The 19942-nt window shown below is 48.2% G+C and overlaps 2 protein-coding genes across 2 annotated transcripts in view; one reads left to right on the top strand and one right to left on the bottom strand.

Moving 5' to 3' along the window:
* LOC133339443 (solute carrier family 12 member 3-like) overlaps positions 1–3844 on the top strand; it is a 30122-nt gene extending 26278 nt beyond the window's left edge. Inside the window, 4 exon segments of the mRNA XM_061547612.1 lie at positions 517–652; positions 1118–1185; positions 2271–2346; positions 2348–3844. Coding sequence (XP_061403596.1) covers positions 517–652; positions 1118–1185; positions 2271–2346; positions 2348–2410 — 343 coding nt within the window. The 3' untranslated portion in view covers positions 2411–3844.
* A 1507-nt stretch (positions 3845–5351) lies between these two features.
* TK2 (thymidine kinase 2) lies at positions 5352–17666 on the bottom strand. The gene is given in 11 exon segments (XM_061547581.1): positions 5352–7392; positions 9528–9608; positions 10172–10186; positions 10188–10252; positions 11083–11171; positions 11612–11685; positions 12308–12397; positions 13677–13730; positions 13968–14042; positions 15042–15079; positions 17432–17666. Coding segments are annotated over 11 exon segments (741 nt in total). The 5' UTR covers positions 17490–17666; the 3' UTR covers positions 5352–7290.
* Between the last annotated feature and the right edge of the window lie 2276 nt (positions 17667–19942).

Here is a 19942-nt window from a genome sequence, read left to right as displayed (position 1 = left end):
GGCACTGGTAATGGGTTGACAGGAATGTGAATGTGGAATTTACACTTCTGGCTCGGCTCCCCCTGGCCGAGCTGAGCACTTCTCCTTGTTCACTGTACGAGATGTCCCCGCATCGCGGGCGGAACTCACTTCGACCTCTGTTCGCTTGCGTCATTCAGCTCGCGATCGCACGCACCGTCGAAAACTTTCGCTCATACTCCAGCAGCGCTCCATGTACACCGCGGCGGACCAACGCTCGCGGGCGGCAGGAGGTGTCGTGTGTGCGGCAGAGGTCGCAATCCGGGTACCCGATACCTGTACCCTACCGGATACCCGGCTACCCATACCCAGACAGGTACGGGTATGGGTACCCGTTTGCAACCCTGGTGCGGCCGGGTACAGGTACGGGTAAGGAATCAAAACCCGTTTGCGAACCTCTGGCGTGCGGTCGTGGCCCTGCGTCCCCGATCCCTCTGCTGACCGATGCCCGTGCCCCCTCTCCTCCTCCTTCTCCTCTGCTGTGTGTCACCTCGCCAGGATAAAGCAGTTCGAGGACATGATCTCTCCGTTCCGACTCAACGACGGCTTCAAGGAGGAGGCGGAGGTGGAGGAGTTGCGCCGCGACTGCCCCTGGAAGGTGTCCGACCACGAGCTTCTCTCGCTGCGGGACAAGGTGCTTGCGCTTTGTTCACCCTCGCACGCTGCAGTAAAACTCACGGCTCCCGTCTCGAAGAGAGTGGCGCTGCACCCAAAGCGGCGATTTCCAGGATGGCAGAAGGCACAGCCGTGAGCGTTGGCTCGGTACTGGAGGCGGCACCTGACTCGTAGACTGGGCCGTATGCCGCCTGTGACGTGCAGAATGTGGAAACGTGACATCCCGGGTCTCCGAACCGGGCAGACGCGGCTGACACTAAGTCCTGGCCGTACCGCGTTGGCTTTTTGGGCTTCACATTCCTTGACCCCTTGCGTGGCCGCTTGCACAGCGGCTTGTTAACGCACTCCGGGGCAGCCTCCCGGCGCTTCGGAATATGTAGACGACCGTGAGATGACGCCGCAGCACAGCGAAGATATATACACAGATCAGCTTTGAGATGATCGCACCCTCTTCACGTTCCATGTTTTCGTCTCTCTCTTTCAGACGTACCGGCAGCTGAAGCTGAACGAGCTCATGATTCAGAACTCCAACGACGCAGCCCTCATCGTTGTGTGAGTAGCGCGGGGGGTCCATGCTTCAGCACAAGGGCTTGGCTACTACGTAGAGAGCCTGCGGGCGCCACCACCGCCTGCTATTGTGGAACGGAACGCGTAGTTGGCGGTGGACTGACCGCCGCCGAGGTTAGTTTCAAATCAGGCGTGGGGAACCTACGCCCCGTGGCTTCAGTTCACGCGGCTTATGGCCACATGAGGTCTAGCACTTCAAATCGGCCCACCATCGGAATTTGTTCATCGCTGCCGGCATCTTAGCTGCACTGGTCGGGTACTAGAGGGGCCTATATTTCGACCTGGCAAAAACCCTCTTAATTTTCGCTTGCTTAGTAAAGGTGAGAGTTAATTATTTTGGCGTTCTTCATTGGTGTGTGTTAATGTGTCGCCCGCCTAAGTGTGTTTCAAATTCGTATTCTGCCCTCGGTGAAGAAAAACGTTCTCAATACCCTCTTTTAGAAAATAAAAGAGTAGCGTGCGTTCAGTCCACTGCAATCGATCACTTATCTCGGTTGTCAACTAACCTGCTGTTAAGGTCACGTAGAATGGAAATAATAAAATAATAATAAAACATAATAAAATAATTCTCACGATGTTTCGGCCAAAACGCAAGCAGCCTGGGGTGCGTCATTCAGACTCTGTCTTCTCGACAGACCTGTTCTTCACCTGAGGACGGCTGCTTGCGTTGTGGCCGAAACGTCGTGAGAATTATTTTATTATGTTTTATTATGTTTTTTTTTTTTATTATTTCCATTCTACGTGACTTTACCGAAAGAAGCAAGAAGATGAATCCCTGCAGTCACGAAAGCTTTAAATCGAAATTGAACCTGCTGTTGCCACTCTAGCAGAGGCGGAGCATGGTTGGCAAGGGACCCTGGTGCACGACCTGGAATGGAGCCCTCCTTGTCAAATTCTCGCTTCTTTGAAGCTTAGTACCTGGGCCCCTCTACCCCGTGGGCCCTGGAGCAGTGGCACCACCTGCACACACGATAGCCTCACCACTGCACCCGAGCGCTCTTTGCCAATCGTCAGCGTGCACGATCGGTGACATGTGCACATTTTTTGTGTCGCTGATTTGCGCCGTGCAGGAGCCTGCCCATGATCCAGAAGGGACGGTGCCCGTCGGCGTTGGGCATGGCCTGGCTGGAGGTGCTCAGCCGGGATCCTGCCCCCAGTGCTCATCATGAGGGGCAACCACGTGAACGTGCTCACCATCTACAGCCAGTGACGCATGCTCGCGGAAAAACCACGCTCGCAGCCCGCTCGCACGCACGCACGTGTGCAAGCACACGGTCATCGTAAACCACACTCACACCCAATCGCTCGCTCACACTCTACTTAAACCATAAACTAAACTATTTTTTTATTTTACCAGGTAAGGCCCACTGAGCGATATAGTTTCTTTTTCAGAAACGATCTGGCCACAAATGATAGCCCAATGAAATGGCTTATCACGTGGAAATGTATCGCAGCTAAATGCTCTAACGCATGTTTCTAAATGTGGAGGGAAAAACTGGAGGACCCAGAGAAAAACCCATGCGACCACGGGGGGAACATGCAAACTCCAAATATACAGGCATTCAGGGTCAGGATTTCACCGACGACCTCCTGTATACCAAGCGAGGAAGTTAACATCTCGCCACTGCAGCACCCCACTTACACACACACACCAGCCCAGTCACCCAAGCCGTCATTCCTCCAGACTCAATTCTCACGTGCACCCGGCCTCATTCGCACGATTGGCCACTTCCACCGCAAACCTCCGTCCACGATCAATCGTCATTCACCCACGCGCACACGCACACGCCAACAGACTGGGGAATGTGCATTTTAATTCCCTCTTATTTAAGTTCTAATTGCAATCGCTAGTTGTATTTGTATTAACTTAACAATAGTGTAAGTACACAGTTGTAGAATACAATGTTCGTTATTTTCTTTGAACCAAAAACGGAGGGACGTTTCATGAACATTGACTAATGTGATTGACTAATACCGGCCACACGGCTCAGTGGGAGAGCGAGTGGCTTCACAATCAGAAAGGTTGAGAGTTCAAATCCTGGTTGGGGGGTGGTGGGGTTCACTCAGCCAATCATCCCACTGGGGTCGATTAAATAAAAACCACTTTGCGGTGAAGGCAACAGTGATTGTCCTATTGAGGTACTCCCCCCCCCCCCTACTATAGGAATGTGGAATTTCCACCACTGTGACTCAGGGCTGTAAACAGGTGATGGGCACCAATGCTGCAATGCCCACTTGCATAGGAACTCACTTTGACTCCTTATTGACTAAAGGGTAGTTGTGTGCAATGGAATTATATTTTCCTTCAACAATGAATATACTTTTTTTATTCACCGATTGAAAACACGTATTCAATATTAAACAATTATATTGTATTTGCTCTATATATTTTTGTGAATCAAATAAGTGCTATATGTATAAAAATAAGGGTTGTTTTTTTTTTGTAGCTCCGAAAGACGTAATGGATAACTTAGATGACATTTGATCTATATTGCAGGTCTTTCCATAAGGGTATAATATCCGTGTCTTCGTGTAACGTTAACTCTGCTGCTACACTTCGGCCTGGCGCGTGGAGACTGTAGACCAGCTTCCTTTCTGCGACGTTTCACTCTTGTTGGCTAATAAATTAAAATGCGAGTCATTTTATGCTCTCCGTGTCAATATTCAACTTGTTTCGCACCTTCCTCCGAACGTCACCTGAATATGCATTCTGCGGTCCGGATCGGTTGGGGTGGTGGCCCTGGAAATGTTCAACAAGATTTTAACCCCCAGGCAGAGCCACGATGTTCCACCATTGCTTCTCCCAATATTTCTTCACGGTCTCTCCTACACGGCACTTTATCCTCGGTGATAAATGACCCAATCAAGTTGGCCGTTTTGTCCACGAGTAATTGGCGTCAAAGCATCAGTCCCTCCACATCAACGCATACTTTCCCTTTGTGAGTGCATCTCAGCAGCGCAGTGGAGCGTACATTTTACTGGTAGGAACGAAGTGGACCAGCCTACAATAGATTATATCGTCCGTCCGTCCATGTAGCAACATCGCCCCTACTGCAAACACTTCGCATTAACCATATAAAAACCTTTAGACTCAGTGACGCTTTCCTGGCTAAACAAGTGTAACATTCCCTTATAATTCCCTCAGATAGCTTTTAATTAAAATATTTAAATTAATGAGGCTTTCCTGGCTAAACAAGTGTAACATTCCCTTATAATTCCCTGAGATAGCTTTTAATTAAAACTTGTAAATTAAAATTTAACTCACAGCGGCCTAAAGCCTACAGCTAGGCCTAAAGCCTCGAACAACGCCTCAAACTCTCCCTTCGTATCGTTCCCCCGCGTGTGTGCAAGGGAGTTAATGTTTAACAATGTTACATTCCCTGATGCTTTTAAATAGAAACATTTAAATTTAAAGCTTTTACATAAATATTAAAAAGTTAAATTAAAAATTAACTCACGGCGGCCTAAAGCCTACAGCTAGGTCTAAAGCCTAGACCTAGGCCTCAAACTCTCCCTTCGTATCGTGCCCCCGCGTGTGTGAAAGGGAGTTAATGTTTAACAATGTTACATTCCCTGATGTTTTTTAATAGAAACATTTAAATTTAAAGCTTTTACATTAAAAACAACTCCCTACCCCCCCCCCCCCCCCTCGTCGGCAGCTCTCCAGCCTAGAGCCAGGCCTGGGAATCTCTCCCCCGCTAGGGGTGTATTGGGCGGGGCTACAGCGGCAGGGGGCGGGGCTACGCGGGGCTGGGCGGGGCAACGGCGGCAGGGGGTGTGGGCATGAGGTGGAGGGCGGGGCTACGCGGGGTTACGGCGGTAAGGGGCGGCGCAACGAGCTGGGGGCAGGGACATCGAGATGGGGCGGGGCCACGGGTGGCCGGGACGGGGTTACGCGGGTGGAGGGCGGGGTCACGGGGCATCCACTTATTGGCGGCCATTTTTTGTCATTTCATTTTATTATAGCCATTCAATTGTTCGTTTCTACCAGTCCACCCCGCAGGGTCCTGTTCTCACCGCGTGGACTACACCTGTCCCTCACGTGTCCCCCCCGTGTCCCTCACAAGGCCTTCACGAGGTCCTTCCGTGGCCTTCACGAGACCCTCCGCACGGCCCTGTGCGGCCCCCCGCTCGTATTCTTTATTTCGCTGCCGGTTCACGAGCCTCCTCCGCCACCTCGAGCAAACGCCATTCACCGTGAATTTATGTTACGAAAAAATATAGCACGTGGTTAAAAAAATAATATATAAAGCACAATTTTTAATATGTCTTTACAAAGCTCACACCAATCACAATGAATGTGATGAAAAAAAAACATCTACTGGAAAAACCAAATGCTGTTTTACTTAACATCTGCAACTTCTCAGCAGTGGGTTATGGTCATTATTCCATTGTAAATCATCTCACACAGTGGGGGTTAAATTCGCCCTCCTCTAACCATGAGTAAAATTAGCCAACCAGACCTTAAACTACCTCTACAACACTTGATAATGAATGCCAACTCCATGCTCCATCTATAGCACTTACACCAGGCCTCAGATTACATGTTTAATTTATTTCCCACCGTTGGAGTCGATGGTGCATGCCTGTAACGTAGTGGGGCGAGGCGAGGTTGGTGACTCACAAGGACTGAGTCACCAGGTTCCAGCTCCTCATCCCAAGACGAGCAGCAGCCAGTAGGCGGCGGTGAGCAGTTGCCGTGCACCCAGAGAAACATTTCGGAAGTCGCAAAATTAAAGCCATGTTCCAACTTAACAAGTGCTTAAAATTAAATGTATCGTATTCTCGAGACTACAAGATGTGCTTGGTCCGACCTAAAGGTCACAGCGGTGTATACGTAATGGAAAGGCTGCTAAACATTTAAACGTATGCACATCAATTAATAGCGAGCACATGGACAGACTTAGGAGATTTTTTTTACATCTCCCAAAGCACTTCCTTAATGATGAACAAGCATTGAGACACCCATTAAGACGTTTATGGTGTCCAGATCACAACCACAGACTACATCTATAAACAAGACAACTTGACCTGTAAAAATGTTTTTGTGCTATTTTTTAGTGTGGAAATAGGCAACGCAGTGGAACACTTTTCTCGTTCAACGTTGCTAATTATCAGATTGCTGACCTCATTCGGATGGGTAGATTTGGGTTTCCCAAATGTGAATCAGTAGTCCCACAAGTGAAATGCATACATGATCTAAAAGTAAAAATAAATTGCTATGGCAACACAATTATAACCACTATTCCTCCTACGTTTCATAAGTCCACCAGACATGGCCACAAGGTACACGTTCTACTGCTCTTCAGGAAATGTATAGGGTAATTTGCCCACCCACACATTGCAAAATTATTTTTTACCAAATATCTCAACGCATGACCCTGCTGAGAAATGCCAGCCATTCCCATGGCCACGGGCACACAAAAGCTCGCAGGCCCCGGGAACTGTCCTGGGCCATCCTGGCGCAGCTTGGAATGCATCCCAATGATTCGAGGCATCTAGGGTTCCCGTGCGTTCAGCCCCTTCCACACCCTTCCTCCACCAGCCAGAGGGAAGTCAATTTAATGTTTTTCTAACAATATTAAAAGGTTTGGGTTAGGTCGCCCAAAGCTATACGGTACGAAAGAAGTTCAATATATTTACATATACATACATTATATATTAATTTTCCACCAGTTATTTTTTATTAAACAAAAAGCATGGGCATAAATTTGACCTAGGTGAAAGAGACCAATGACTGCGCTCTCTCTCATGTGTTGACCTCATGACCTCACGACTGTTTGTGAGCACGGCCAATGTAAACAAACAGGCTACCTTGTAAAAGCATGCCCAAGCCGGTACAACATCCAAGCCAGGTTGGCCCAGCAAGGAGGGAATGCAGGCTGAGTCCAGTCGCCCGGCTTAAGAACCAAACCGAGAGCAGACCCGGCTCGGTACTCGAAGTAGGCAATTCGACAGTCAATAAAGCGCTCCTGGGTAACTAAAGGCCGTAATACAACATTAATGTAAACTTGAAAGGGTGCAAGGCTAGGGTATGAAGTCACATCGACTGGCTGTGGAGGTCACGTGACGTCGTGATCGGTGTGGAGGTCACGCGCCGAGCGTGTTCTTGGAGTTGGGCCGCAGGATGCGAGGTCGTGCCTCTTCGAACACGGTGTACATGCGCTCCAAGCTCTCCTCTGCTGGGATCACCTGGAGGTCACCGTCAAGATAGACATTTACATTGCATTACATTTACCTTGAAACAAATGCCCTTTCCCCCAAAAATATATTCTGATTGTACGCTCAGTGTAATGTCATGGAGAAGAAGACATTTCCATTTGGAATGATCACAGCTAGCAGTATAACACGATGTTTAAAATATAATTGTCCTGGATTATGATATCACAGAACTACTTCTTAAGTTACCTTAGACTCTTTAATTAATAACGTTTAAAACATGTTTGTTGAATGGCAATGAAATAAAAAGTGTTAATTATCAGAGCTGGAAAAGGTAAGAAATATTTTTAAAATATTGGTGTTTGTTTTGGTCAGGCATTGATGATCGCAAGCTCGTTGGCCAGATTGGAACACAGGCCCTCAGCAATGCCGTTCCAGAGTGCTTGCACGTGGTGCCAGGTGTGGAGAGAACCATTCAACCCCCCCTGGAAATTCGATGCATCGCCTCGATAAAAGTGTGGCGATTCGATCCTCAAACCAAAACATTTTTCTCACAATAAAGTCAACGATGACACGGATACAATTTTTTTTTTAAGATTTGTTCATGAGAGTATTCATAACAAAGGTTATTTGGGTTAAATCACGTAAATGTGATGTTAAACCCGCCACAAAACCATACAGCCAATTATTAAGGTATGTCACGGAAGCAAAACGTGACAATCAGTTACTCAGTTAAGGAAAGCTGTCTTGGGTGTGGACCAATCAACTTCAAGGACAGTGCATGCATTATCAGAGTTATGTTTTTTGTTTGCATTATGACTGCAGGTATTGTGGTCTATGCAAACATGACTCCTTGTAAAAAAAGGTGTCAGTTTTGTTGCCAGATAAAAGGGATAAAAAGCCAATTATCATACTTTTTTACTGGCAAATGAGGTTCCAATGGAATCAGTTACTACTTCAGCACATCGGTGTGTTACAGAGTAAACCCACAACATTTACAATTCGAGTACGCCGTTTCGCTGGCGATTACAACAGTATTTATCACAGAAATTAATAATACAAAGCAAACTCATTCCCCTTGGATAAGTGAAGTAATTCTGTTACATTACAAATCTAGCCTGTTGAGGTTGTGGCAAGAACTCTAAATCAGATTTCTGCAGGCTCAAATGCAGGACAGGGGGCCCATCGTGCTTCCAGGTTGAATAAAATAAAGCAACACATTTGTCAGTAACACTGCCTTAACAGAAAAATATCTATAATAGGAGACGTTTTTGGCAATGGCCCTTCTTCATAACACTAAAATAATAAAATATTAAAAAATACTTTTTTTTTTAAGCACGCTTTAATGAAATGTACTGTCCGAGCTGCCCCTCCCCCTGCCCCCTTACCCCATCGCCCTTACCCTCCTTCCACATCCCCCGCCCCTGGGCGTGGCTCCCCGAGGCTTGCCGTGACGTAAGGGACCGTGGTGATTTACAGGCAACGTGAGTTGAGCGTGGAAAATTAGAGCCGTAAAAATAATGTTTAAAAATATGTTTTTTTAATGATAGAATATAGTATTGTCATCAGTATGGCATACCTATACCAAGTTTGCAGTCGATACGACATTGGGAATACGGTTGGAATTGAGTTACAAGATTCCAGGATACGACAACACACAGAGTGAGTTAAATAAAAGCGTGTAAAACGTTTAAAAATGTCATGGATTTTTTATGATAGAATATAGTCTTGTCATCAGTATGACATAGGTATTTCAAGTTTGCAGTCGATAGCACATTGGGAAGTGGGTAAAAATTGAGTTAGAAGATTTTTTTTTAGGCTACAACAGACGGAGTTAAAAAAAGCGTGTAATAATAAAGTATCACTTTGTGGTAAGGAAACAAGTGGATGTCCTCATGGCAAGACTAGCAAATGTCAAAGGAATGTGGAATTCACACTCTTGGCCAAGGGCCGCTATCTGAAGTGAGCACTATCTTACACCCACTTCAGCAGAGACATTATTATACGAAACGACACCTTATACGCTACAATCAAATCATGTTCACCACGGTGGACGTTCACAGCACTCCGGGGTACCTGCACCCGCCGGCCACAGAACAGATGGCGGCAGTCATGCCACCCCGCACCCTTCTGTGTGATCGTGCCGGCCCGTTCATTACTTTACTCACCAGCACAGGAGCCGGCAGTCGGAAGATGCTCTTGTCCACAAGCCAACTCTCATAGAGCGAGTGCAGACTCTGCAAGTATTCCTGCACACGTGCACCATTTTACTCATCAGGTGTGCAAGCTTCGGCTTCATTGAGATGTCCTGCAGAACTGTCATAAAGAACGAGAACTCTATAATTTATATAGCGTCTAAATGCAATTACATCCGAAGGTTATTATCATCAGCAGCCATGATCAATCCACTGCTGGGTGGAGGCATCCCCAATTCACGATAACCTCCCTCGATCCTGCGATATAACACATTCCTGCGGAGGGAGCTGGTAGGAACGTTGGGTTGCTCAGTCAATGGCCAGGGTCAACGGCGGCGTGCTGTATTCCGCAAATACAGTATGCCCGACTGTGAGGGCGGGCACAAGCCGGCGTAAGTAGGTTAAACGTTGAGTTTTATAAGGGCACCACGGGGTGACCAGCCCCTCCCCACCCCCCACCCTCCCCACCCACCCCCCACCCTCCCCACCCACCCCCCACCCTCCCCACCCAGCCCCTCCCCACCCAGCCCCTCCCCACCCTCCCCTCCCCACCCAGCCCTCCCCACCCAGCGAGAGACCGAGAACAGAGGCACGTGTCGGCCGTGGGGAGCCCCTACCAGCGGAACGATGCGCTTCTTCCTCGCGGCTGCGCAACTTCAGACGCTCATGGCAAGTCTGCGGGGACGCCTGAAGGTACACTGCGTTGTGAAACACAGAAACATAGAAGAGCAGAGGGACAGAATACGGATAAATAGTAATACATTGGCGGCGACATGAGTGCGGTGACAAGGCTTAGCGCGAGCGCGTTTGCCGCTTGTTGCAGAGATTCGGCAGTTCGATTCCAGCAGTGGGTGTGATAAAATAATGCCACACATCGTACGCTTCAAGGTGGACTTTAAAGAGCCCGTCAATTCATTCACAAGAGTAGGCCAATGTGTGCGGGCATTTCAGGGTCAAAGTTATCCACAAACACATCAAATTGAGATCATACCGAGCGATCATCGCCCCCTACTGGCAGACTAATGCCCCAGGTCAACCTTGCAAATGAGACTCATCCTGGCCTCTTGAGGTCTTACCTGGTTACGCAAAATATACTTGACACAAAGTAACAAACTGGTAGCTTACAAGCGAGGGTCGTGAGTAGGCATCGTTTGTTTCTCACGGCCCTTGCGTTTATCTTTCAATTTAAAGCTTTCGTGACTGCAGGGATTTATCTTCTTGGTTCTTTCGATAAAGTCACGTAGAATGGAAATAATAAAATAATAAAAATAAAACGTAATAAAATACAATTCTCACGACGTTTCGGCCACAACGCAAGCAGCCGTCCTCAGGTGTGTCTGTCTTCCCTATAGACCTTGTTCTTCACCTGAGGACGGCTGCTTGCGTTGTGGCCGAAACGTCGTGAGAATTATTTAGTTTCATTTTTGTTATTTTATTATTTCCCTTCTACGTGACTTTACCGAAAGAACCAAGAAGACTTGCGTTTATCGTCGCGAGGTGGCGTGCGCGAGCGCTCGCCGGTTCGTACCAATGAGGTCGACGGGCATGGGGATGGTCTTGGCGAGCCAGTCGAACCACTCGCTCAGCACGGCGTACTCCACCTCTGGCATTAAGCCACTGCTCCACAAGGTAACACAAGGCGAGGGTGGGGGGGGAGGGGCGGATTAATCGACACTTCTGTATTAGAAGCACGTAACGATTCAATAAAATGTGTCAATTGCAAGGGAATCTTACGTCTCATAGTACAGTATCGAACCGTGTACTTAACAAAAGATCGGCGGTAGTGAGAGGTATCGCGTTCGCTGGATTCGAGAGGGACGTCCCCATGGCTCTATTACAACGCTTACTTTTCCATTCTCATTATTTCATTAAGGTGAAGTGAATTAGCAACGCCATCTTTGCGGATATTAAGGTTATTAAGTCATTCTCAGAAGCCTCTGCGGAGGCTTGGTGGATGTCGGTGATGTTGCCTGCGAATCAGCAGCACGGGCAGTGTCTGATCATGTGATCCATGATCTAGCAACTCTTCCATTAATACTAGGATGCAGGTGGTTTACCTTCGGAAGAGGTTTTCGACAAAGATGTATCTTGCGCTGAAGATAGACCTCTCCATCATCCTGACTGGGGCGGTCTGCATGGGATGAGCAAGAGGTGCAGTTCATCACACTGGAATACATCTGCTTAGATTCCTCTAGAATTAGTTTGCTGCAGGTTAATTCTTTGGTGAACTTCTACAATGCCATAATTAACACTGCCTAATGACCACGTTGGAGGTGACGTGGAATTTGTTTATGTATGATTGAACTTCTTTCGCACCGTACGAAGCCAACCGTGCTAGTTAATTAGAGGTGCTATTTCTAGTCCTTTAACTTATACAATTTATACAGTGAGAAGTAAGAGCTTGGAGTCGGTTGTAGCTAAGCACGAGTTGCAGGATTTTGTCAAAGTAAGTGACGATGCGGTGGCATCAGTGGCACTGCTTATGATGGCCTCTTGACCTTGGCCACTTATGGATGACGACCTTCTCAAGCGGTGCATATCGTGGACACTGTTTGACCATAACTTCCCCAAGATGATCAGTGAGCACAGACATGGAGGCAAAGGTGTGCAATACATAAACGTATATCGCTGAACTGCTGTATGCTGCCCACAACATTAGCACAACCCCACAGAAACCTATGCCAACCTGGCGTGCGTGCTGTTCGAGCATTCCAAGTACTACGGCTATAACCCAGGTCTGGGTGTTCGCTTACCGATGGGCTGGTGTGATTCATGATCATGGTGAGCTGCACGTACGTCTGCAACGTCAGGCTCCAGCGCTTCGGGTCACTGTATAACAATGCCTGCCACACACACACACGAAACAAAGATCCCCCATATATTCTTAATGAGCTGTTGGGGCAAGTGCTGTAAGAGAGCAGCAACTATGAAAGCCGGCACGACACACGATGGGGTGGGTGAAAAGGACCACGCCTAGCCGCCTTTGTCTCCCTAGTGGCGATGTTTATACATCACACATGGTACTGATTTTAGGCTGAGACAAGTTATCTGTTTCTGATAATCGTCGCTGATGTTGGTCATGAGCGGGAATCAAACTTATTTTAATAACATCAGTAGAAAGAGCCGGTGTGACAAAGCAAAGAAAATTGCAGGAGTATACTCTGCATTGACATGTAATCGTCTGGTCTTCAATAATGTTGCATGACGTAACTGATGAGTAGGGACATGGAACAAGGGTGATTCAATCAGTCTAGGCCTTAACATGAATGTTCATTTTTAAAAGTCAAGTCATGGGAAGTAGTGTTGTTGTAGTTATAATAATACAAAAAACAGGTCCCATCAAGCATTACCAATATACATTACCTCCAAAGGTAAATTAATAGATGGTCTGCATACAAGCTTCCCAAATACTTACATTGGTGTCTGTAAACGGGACATCTAAATAGGTAAACGCTACGTTTAAAATAAGTCATGAAATTTCTGTACGCAGAAAAGAATTGAGTCTTTCTGTAAGACGTTTGGAGAAATAAATATTGCATTTGGAAGTACCCAGAGAAGTCTACACGTGCGTGGTGACAACACAAAGATCCGCACAGATGGGCTCACAGACTGATTCTATTTAGTATCATCTCCTGGCCATCTCGCAGTCCAATTGTTTCGGAATGTTCAGGAATAAATGTATTCCTTTGTGTTTCATTCAGTGTAATTCTTGACAATATATTATCCCTGCGTCATGACCCTAAGTTGCAAAATTTCAGAATTTACTTCAAAATGTACAATTTTAATAACCAGCAGCAACACTGCCCCCCCCCCTTCACTGATGGTCTAATTTAAACTTGCATACCGGTGCTTCGTCGCCTTGTGTCCCTCAGGGACAGCTCTCAACCGGGGTTCAGTCCCCCAGGCTAAAGAAAACTACAGCTGCGACTTGGAATTATTGAGAGGAGTTTTGATGCAAGGTGCTTTGAGTTGCAGAATATGTAAGTCCCCTATAAATTCGAATCATCATCGATATATTCCCATATAAATCCCTCGTGTTTTCTTCGCAGAGTTGTTTCTCAGATAACAGGATTCATGCACAAGAAACTAACTTCCAACTCGGAGGGTTCCAGGCTTCCTTACCAGGAGATTATGGCCCCAAATGTTTCTCCACTTGGTAACTGGCTCGGCGACCACCTGAAATGTGACAAATTGCAACACGGCAGTGAGACACTCATCACACGTCAGTAACGAAATTCACAAAAGCCTCTCGATTAACTTAAGGCACCGCTACAAGTAATCACACACCGCAGCATTTAGTTTGTTGTTCAGATAAAAGTCTCACGAAGTTTCTCACTCCAAATGTAATGAGCTGCATTTTGTTTTATTCACACGAAGGCTTTCGGAACCGCTGTGCTGACGTGCGGTACGAACCTCAATACCCGGTGAACCCTGGAAGTATTCCAGGCATTTTGTTTTTCCACACCCAATGTTGCCTTCGACTGATATCTGCAAAATTACAGAGCACACAGCAAAGCCTATTCGTGAAAGAAAAAAAACAGGGAGGTGATTTATGTGACTCGAATGAGTAACCCAGACAGACGTTAATTATATATTGCTATAAAAACACTAACCGGCACTGTCTCTCAGCATCATTGCCCACTTAACAGCTCGTTCCATTTCCATTGTCAATGTCTAAGTTCCTGACGCCCATGCACTGCACGGGTTGAAGATGATCTTTTAGGCGCATTGGTAATTCATACCCAGTCAACCCCTTAATTATCAGTGCCCTACCTTATTACAAACAAATTCAGACCTTACAGGTCACCTCGTGCCCTTATAAATCTCAACGTTCATCCTATAAAGTCTCATCACAAGGGAGAAACACAAAGACAAAACACTGTTTTTGCCTGTATTGAAACGACTGTACGCCGTGTGGACCTGAAACTCAATTTCCCTGTAACAAGAATGCTGGGTAAACCGTGCGGGTTGACAGATATGGTAATGCGTTCTTTGGTAATCTTGAGGCACATTAACATCGGTAACAACATACATTCAAGTTTCATTTATTAGGTGTAGCTCTGTGAGCCATGCGGCTCTGAAGTCGGGTGCAATCGCAACAAACTAAATATGAACACAGAACATCCCAAAGCGCCGACGTGCAACAGAAACATCCTGGAATAAACCAGCAAATATTGAAAAAGCGTATTAAAACGCTGTGTGCAAAAATCACAAAGTGGTACAAGCCAACAACAACAACAACCATAAGACAATTTAGATTAACCATATGTTTTCGAATCACCAAAATAAAGCTATAAAAACAATGTAACGACAGTAATCATAGAAACTGTGATTCAAAACTTATTGCAAGGGCACGTAAGACGAAATGCTCTCACCAAAGCTCTCAAGTTCAACATGTTTCATGTCAAACAAGCGAGGTTGGCAAGTGTAAAACTAACGTCTTATAGTTATTAGACCACACACACACACATTATAAAGACAACTCACCACAAGATTTTGTCTCCTGGAACATCCTGTGCTGAATCCTGAGGCAGAGAGCAAACACGGGGCCGGTTAGAAAGAACTTCGCGTTATCAAAGCACGTATTGACATCATGAAGGGATGGGAGAGCGATTCCCACACATTTAACAATCGGGTAGTCGTCCGACGTTTCGCTGGTAGCTACAACCAGCATCATCAAGCAGTTGTCAGAACTGAGGTAACTGCCCCATCATCAACTCTCCAACATCACCAGCGTGTGGAAGTAGTGCTAAATCGGAAGCAGCGATAAATCGAACACGTTTGTGATCAATCGGACACGTTTGTGATTAATCGGAAGCAGTGATCAATCAAGCACGTTTCTTCACGTGACAACTGTAGTATAATTGACTGTGTCGGGTGGAGGAGGGTTTACGACACACACTTCACTCAAGGGACCTCTCCCAAAAAGCGATTATTAATCATATACTGTAGGTCGCGAAAAACCCCAAGGCTTTTGATTTATAACAAATCATTCGAACCGATCGAAAACTAGGTTTGAACGTCAGTTGCGGATTTATTAGACATCATTGTCCTGTGTACATGATACCTCGAAGTGAAATTCCCGTGTCCCACTCTCCACTCTTGCCGATAACCTCGATCGATCCGTGGGGTAATTCCCATGATCCGATCATCTCGGTTCTTCCCGCGGCAGCGATCATCACGCTCGCCCCAATGTTTTAACCACATTTTAAATGTTGCCCGCAATTGGCGGCACATTCAACCCCACTTTCACTTTGCATCCACAAATAAGCCATCCGAAAAAAGCCACCCACATTCATCCTGTTACCGAGATGCTATAACCCTCACCACCAACCACCACCACCAACAAACACCACCACCACCACCAAACACCACCACCAGCCACCACCACCAACACCACCCACCACCACCAATCACCACCAATCACCACCACCACCAACACCACCCACCACTACCAATCACCACCACCACCAACACCACCCACCACCATCATCCACCACCACCAACCACCACCACCACCAATCACCCACCAATCACCCACCACCACCCACCACCACCCACAATCAATCACCCACCACCACCACCCACCACCACCAACCACCACCACCAACCACCACCACCACCACCAACCACCACCACCACCCACCACCACCACCAACCACCACCACCACCACCACCACCACCACCACCACCACCAACCACCACCACCACCACCACCACCACCACCACCACCAACCACCACCAACCACCACCAACCACCACCACCACCAATCACCCACCAATCACCCACCACCACCCACCACCACCCACAATCAATCACCCACCACCACCACCCACCACCACCAACCACCACCACCAACCACCACCACCACCACCACCACCACCCACCACCACCACCACCACCCACCACCACCAACCACCACCCACCACCACCACCACCCACCACCACCACCCACCACCACCAACCACCACCACCAAACACCACCACCACCACCAACCACCACCAACCACCACCACCCACCACCACCAACCATCAACCACCACCACCACCACCCACCACCACCAACCACCACCACCACCAACCACCACCACCACCAACCACCACCACCACCACCACCACCACCCACCACCACCAACCACCACCCACCACCAACAACCACCACCACCACCACCACCACCAACCACCACCACCACCAACCACCACCCACCACCACCAACCACCACCACCACCAACCACCACCACCAACCACCACCACCCACCACCACCAACCACCACCACCACCCACCACCAACCACCACCACCACCAACCACCACCCACCACCACCAACCACCACCACCACCCACCACCAACAACCACCACCACCACCAACCACCACCGCCACCACCAACCACCACCCACCACCACCAACCACCACCACCCACCACCACCAACCACCACCACCCACCACCACCAACCACCACCACCCACCACCACCACCACCACCACCACCACCCACCACCACCACCCACCAACACCACCACCCACCACCACCCACCACCACCAACCACCACCACCCACCACCACCAACCACCACCACCACCCACCACCCACCACCACCACCCACCACCACCACCACCCACCACCACCACAATCAACCCGCGACCAGTGTGGTGAAGTATGGCAACAACAACAACAAACCCCTCGCCACCAGCGCACGCAATGACGGTACGAAGCAAGCCCCCCCCCCATCAAGTTACAAGTCGACTTGTCCCCCCCCCCCCCCCAATGATCATGCTCGTTATCACAACAACAACAACAATCATCATCATCATCATCATCGACAGCATCAGCAGCCGTGATCGATCCACTGCTGGCTGACCCGAAGCGGCCACTCGCCTCTGCGGAGGGCCTCCGCTGCCCTGCAGCAAGCCGCGCTCAGCAGCAGGGCGCGCATTGTGAGCCCGTGCCGACCACGTTCAGACAGCTTGAAGAGCAGCAACAACAACAGCTACAACAACAACAACAGCAGCGATGTTTAACTTGCGCGGTGACACCACCAGCACAGCACAGCACAGGCGTCTTCTGTTTCCGTGCACATGCCACGGGGTTCTTAGGCTTCGGCCCCGTTCAATGTCCCGTTGCCATATCAGAGGGTTTATCTCTGTGTGGGTTTTTGTTGACCTCTTGGGGTCAGTAATGTTAGAATATTGCTGGAAGGAACCTCCTGGTTACACCAGCCCACAGGGGATTATTGTGTCCGTCCGTCGTGAATCAAAAAATGGGAGGGGTGGGTTGAGAGGGGAGGGTGGGGAGGGGCTGGGTGGGGAGGGGCTGGGTGGGGAGGGTGGGGAGGGGCTGGGTGGGGAGGGTGGGGAGGGGCTGGGTGGGGAGGGTGGGGCTGGGTGGGGGGTGGGAGGGGAGGGGAGGGGCTGGGTGGGGAGGGTGGGGCTGGGTGGGGGGTGGGAGGGGTGGGGCTGGGTGGGGAGGGGCTGGGTTTGGAGGGTGGGGAGGGGCTGGGTGGGGAGGGTGGGGCTGGGTGGGGATGTGAGGGTGGGGAGTGTGGGAAGGGGCTGGGTGGGGAGGGGCTGGGTGGGGCTGGGTGGGGAGGGGCTGGTCACCCCGTGGTGCCCTTATAAAACTCAACGTTTAACCTACTCACGCCGGCTTGTGCCCGCCCTCACAGTCGGGCATATTTGCGGAATACACCACGCCGCCGTTGACCCTGCAGGCCATTGACCGAGCAACCCAATGTTCCTACCAGCTCCCTCCGCAGGAATGTGTTTATTGAGGCTTCATAGCTATCAAACCAACAAGGTTTTACCACGTGTTCTTGTGCGGGGAAATTGAGTTTGCAGGTCCATACGGCGTGCAGCAGTTTAAATGCGGACAAAATAAAATGTGTTTCTCGCTTGTGATGATGGGACTTTGTGGGATGAACGTTGAGATTTGTTAGGGCACGGGGTGACCAATAATGAATTTGTCTGCCATGAGGTAGGGCACTGATCAGGGGTTGACAGATACAAGACTGTCATGAGGTAGGGCACTGATCAGGGGTTGACAGGTACGAGACTGGAGGAATCCCATGAGCTGTGAAGCTTGTTTTTTACTGATGTCCAGTATGGGTGGGTCACATGGGGCCAACCCATTAATTAAAAAAATAGGCAACGTTTCGGGCAATAGTCCATCTTATTCATATTCTTAGGTTTTCGGTAAAGTCACGTAGGTAAAACATTTAAATTAATAAAAGTAAAATAAAAAATAAAATAAAAATCACGTTTCGGAGGCAACACAAGCTTCCGTCTTCAGGTGGAACCGTCACAGCACGATAGCTGTATCAAGTGATACGATAGCTGTATCAAGTGATACAGCTATCGTGCTGTGACGGTTCCACCTGAAGACGGAAGCTTGTGTTGCCTCCGAAACGTCGTGATTTTTATTTTTATTAATTTTAATTTTTTACCTATGTGACTTTACCCAAAAAACCTAAGAATATGAATCCTTGCAGTCCCGAAAGCTTCAAAAATAGTCCATCTTGTCCATCTTCACAGCACATGGAGAGGCCAGGGGAGGGAGTAATGTGCAACACTGTCGACACAGCAGAAACATCACCAATTTACTGTCCTCCATTCTGCTTTATAAAAACAATTAACTGCCGTATTCACATTGTTTTTGGTTCTTTCGGTAAAGTCACAGTGACTTTACCGAAATAACCCAAGAGTATGGATTCCTGCAGTCACGAAAGCTTCAAATCACGTATTCACATAGTTAAATAAATGAAAATAAATAACCAGACAATTGATCTCTTTCCCATTTCTGTCCCTCCACGTAAAAAAAGGTAAAAGTTTGTTGTTACCATCCAATCTCTGCACCGATTTCAGTTGCCACCTGTCTCAGGCTGGGTCTAACATTTGTGCAGTAAACTCATTTAGAATATGGCAATACCACCGCATCTCAATTCCTGCCACCCAAACACAAACGCCAACACCTGGACTAATAACCCTGAGCCTAATTTCGACATTCAATGTCTCATCCCGCAGTCAGGCAGGCTTGCTTGAACCAATGCTGAGCTGAACGATGTCGACAGTACAGCATCGGCAATTGGGACCCACTCAATGAGGCACCAAATGTCAAAACCGGTCCAGTTTTGTGTTGAACCAATGCTGCCGAAAGGCCGTATCCCTCAGGGGATGTGTAAAATTTTTTTTTTAATGTGTGCAGAAATGTAAACTATAATCACGTCTAAAACTGCCAACTGTGTTCCTCCTGTTAAGTAATACAAACACAACAGTATATCACCACACAGCAATGCTCATTGTGTTGTTGAAGGGGGAGCACAGGACCAGTTCAGATATGATTCACCAGTTACCACTCGTGTTTAGTTGTGGCTGGGAATCGAACTGAGGTTGT

Source organism: Lethenteron reissneri, chromosome 9, assembly GCF_015708825.2.
Source record: "Lethenteron reissneri isolate LAM-NWPU_2019-01 chromosome 9, ASM1570882v1, whole genome shotgun sequence".
In the NCBI taxonomy this organism is placed as follows: domain Eukaryota; kingdom Metazoa; phylum Chordata; class Hyperoartia; order Petromyzontiformes; family Petromyzontidae; genus Lethenteron; species Lethenteron reissneri.
This window is presented reverse-complemented; position numbering and strand designations above follow the sequence as displayed.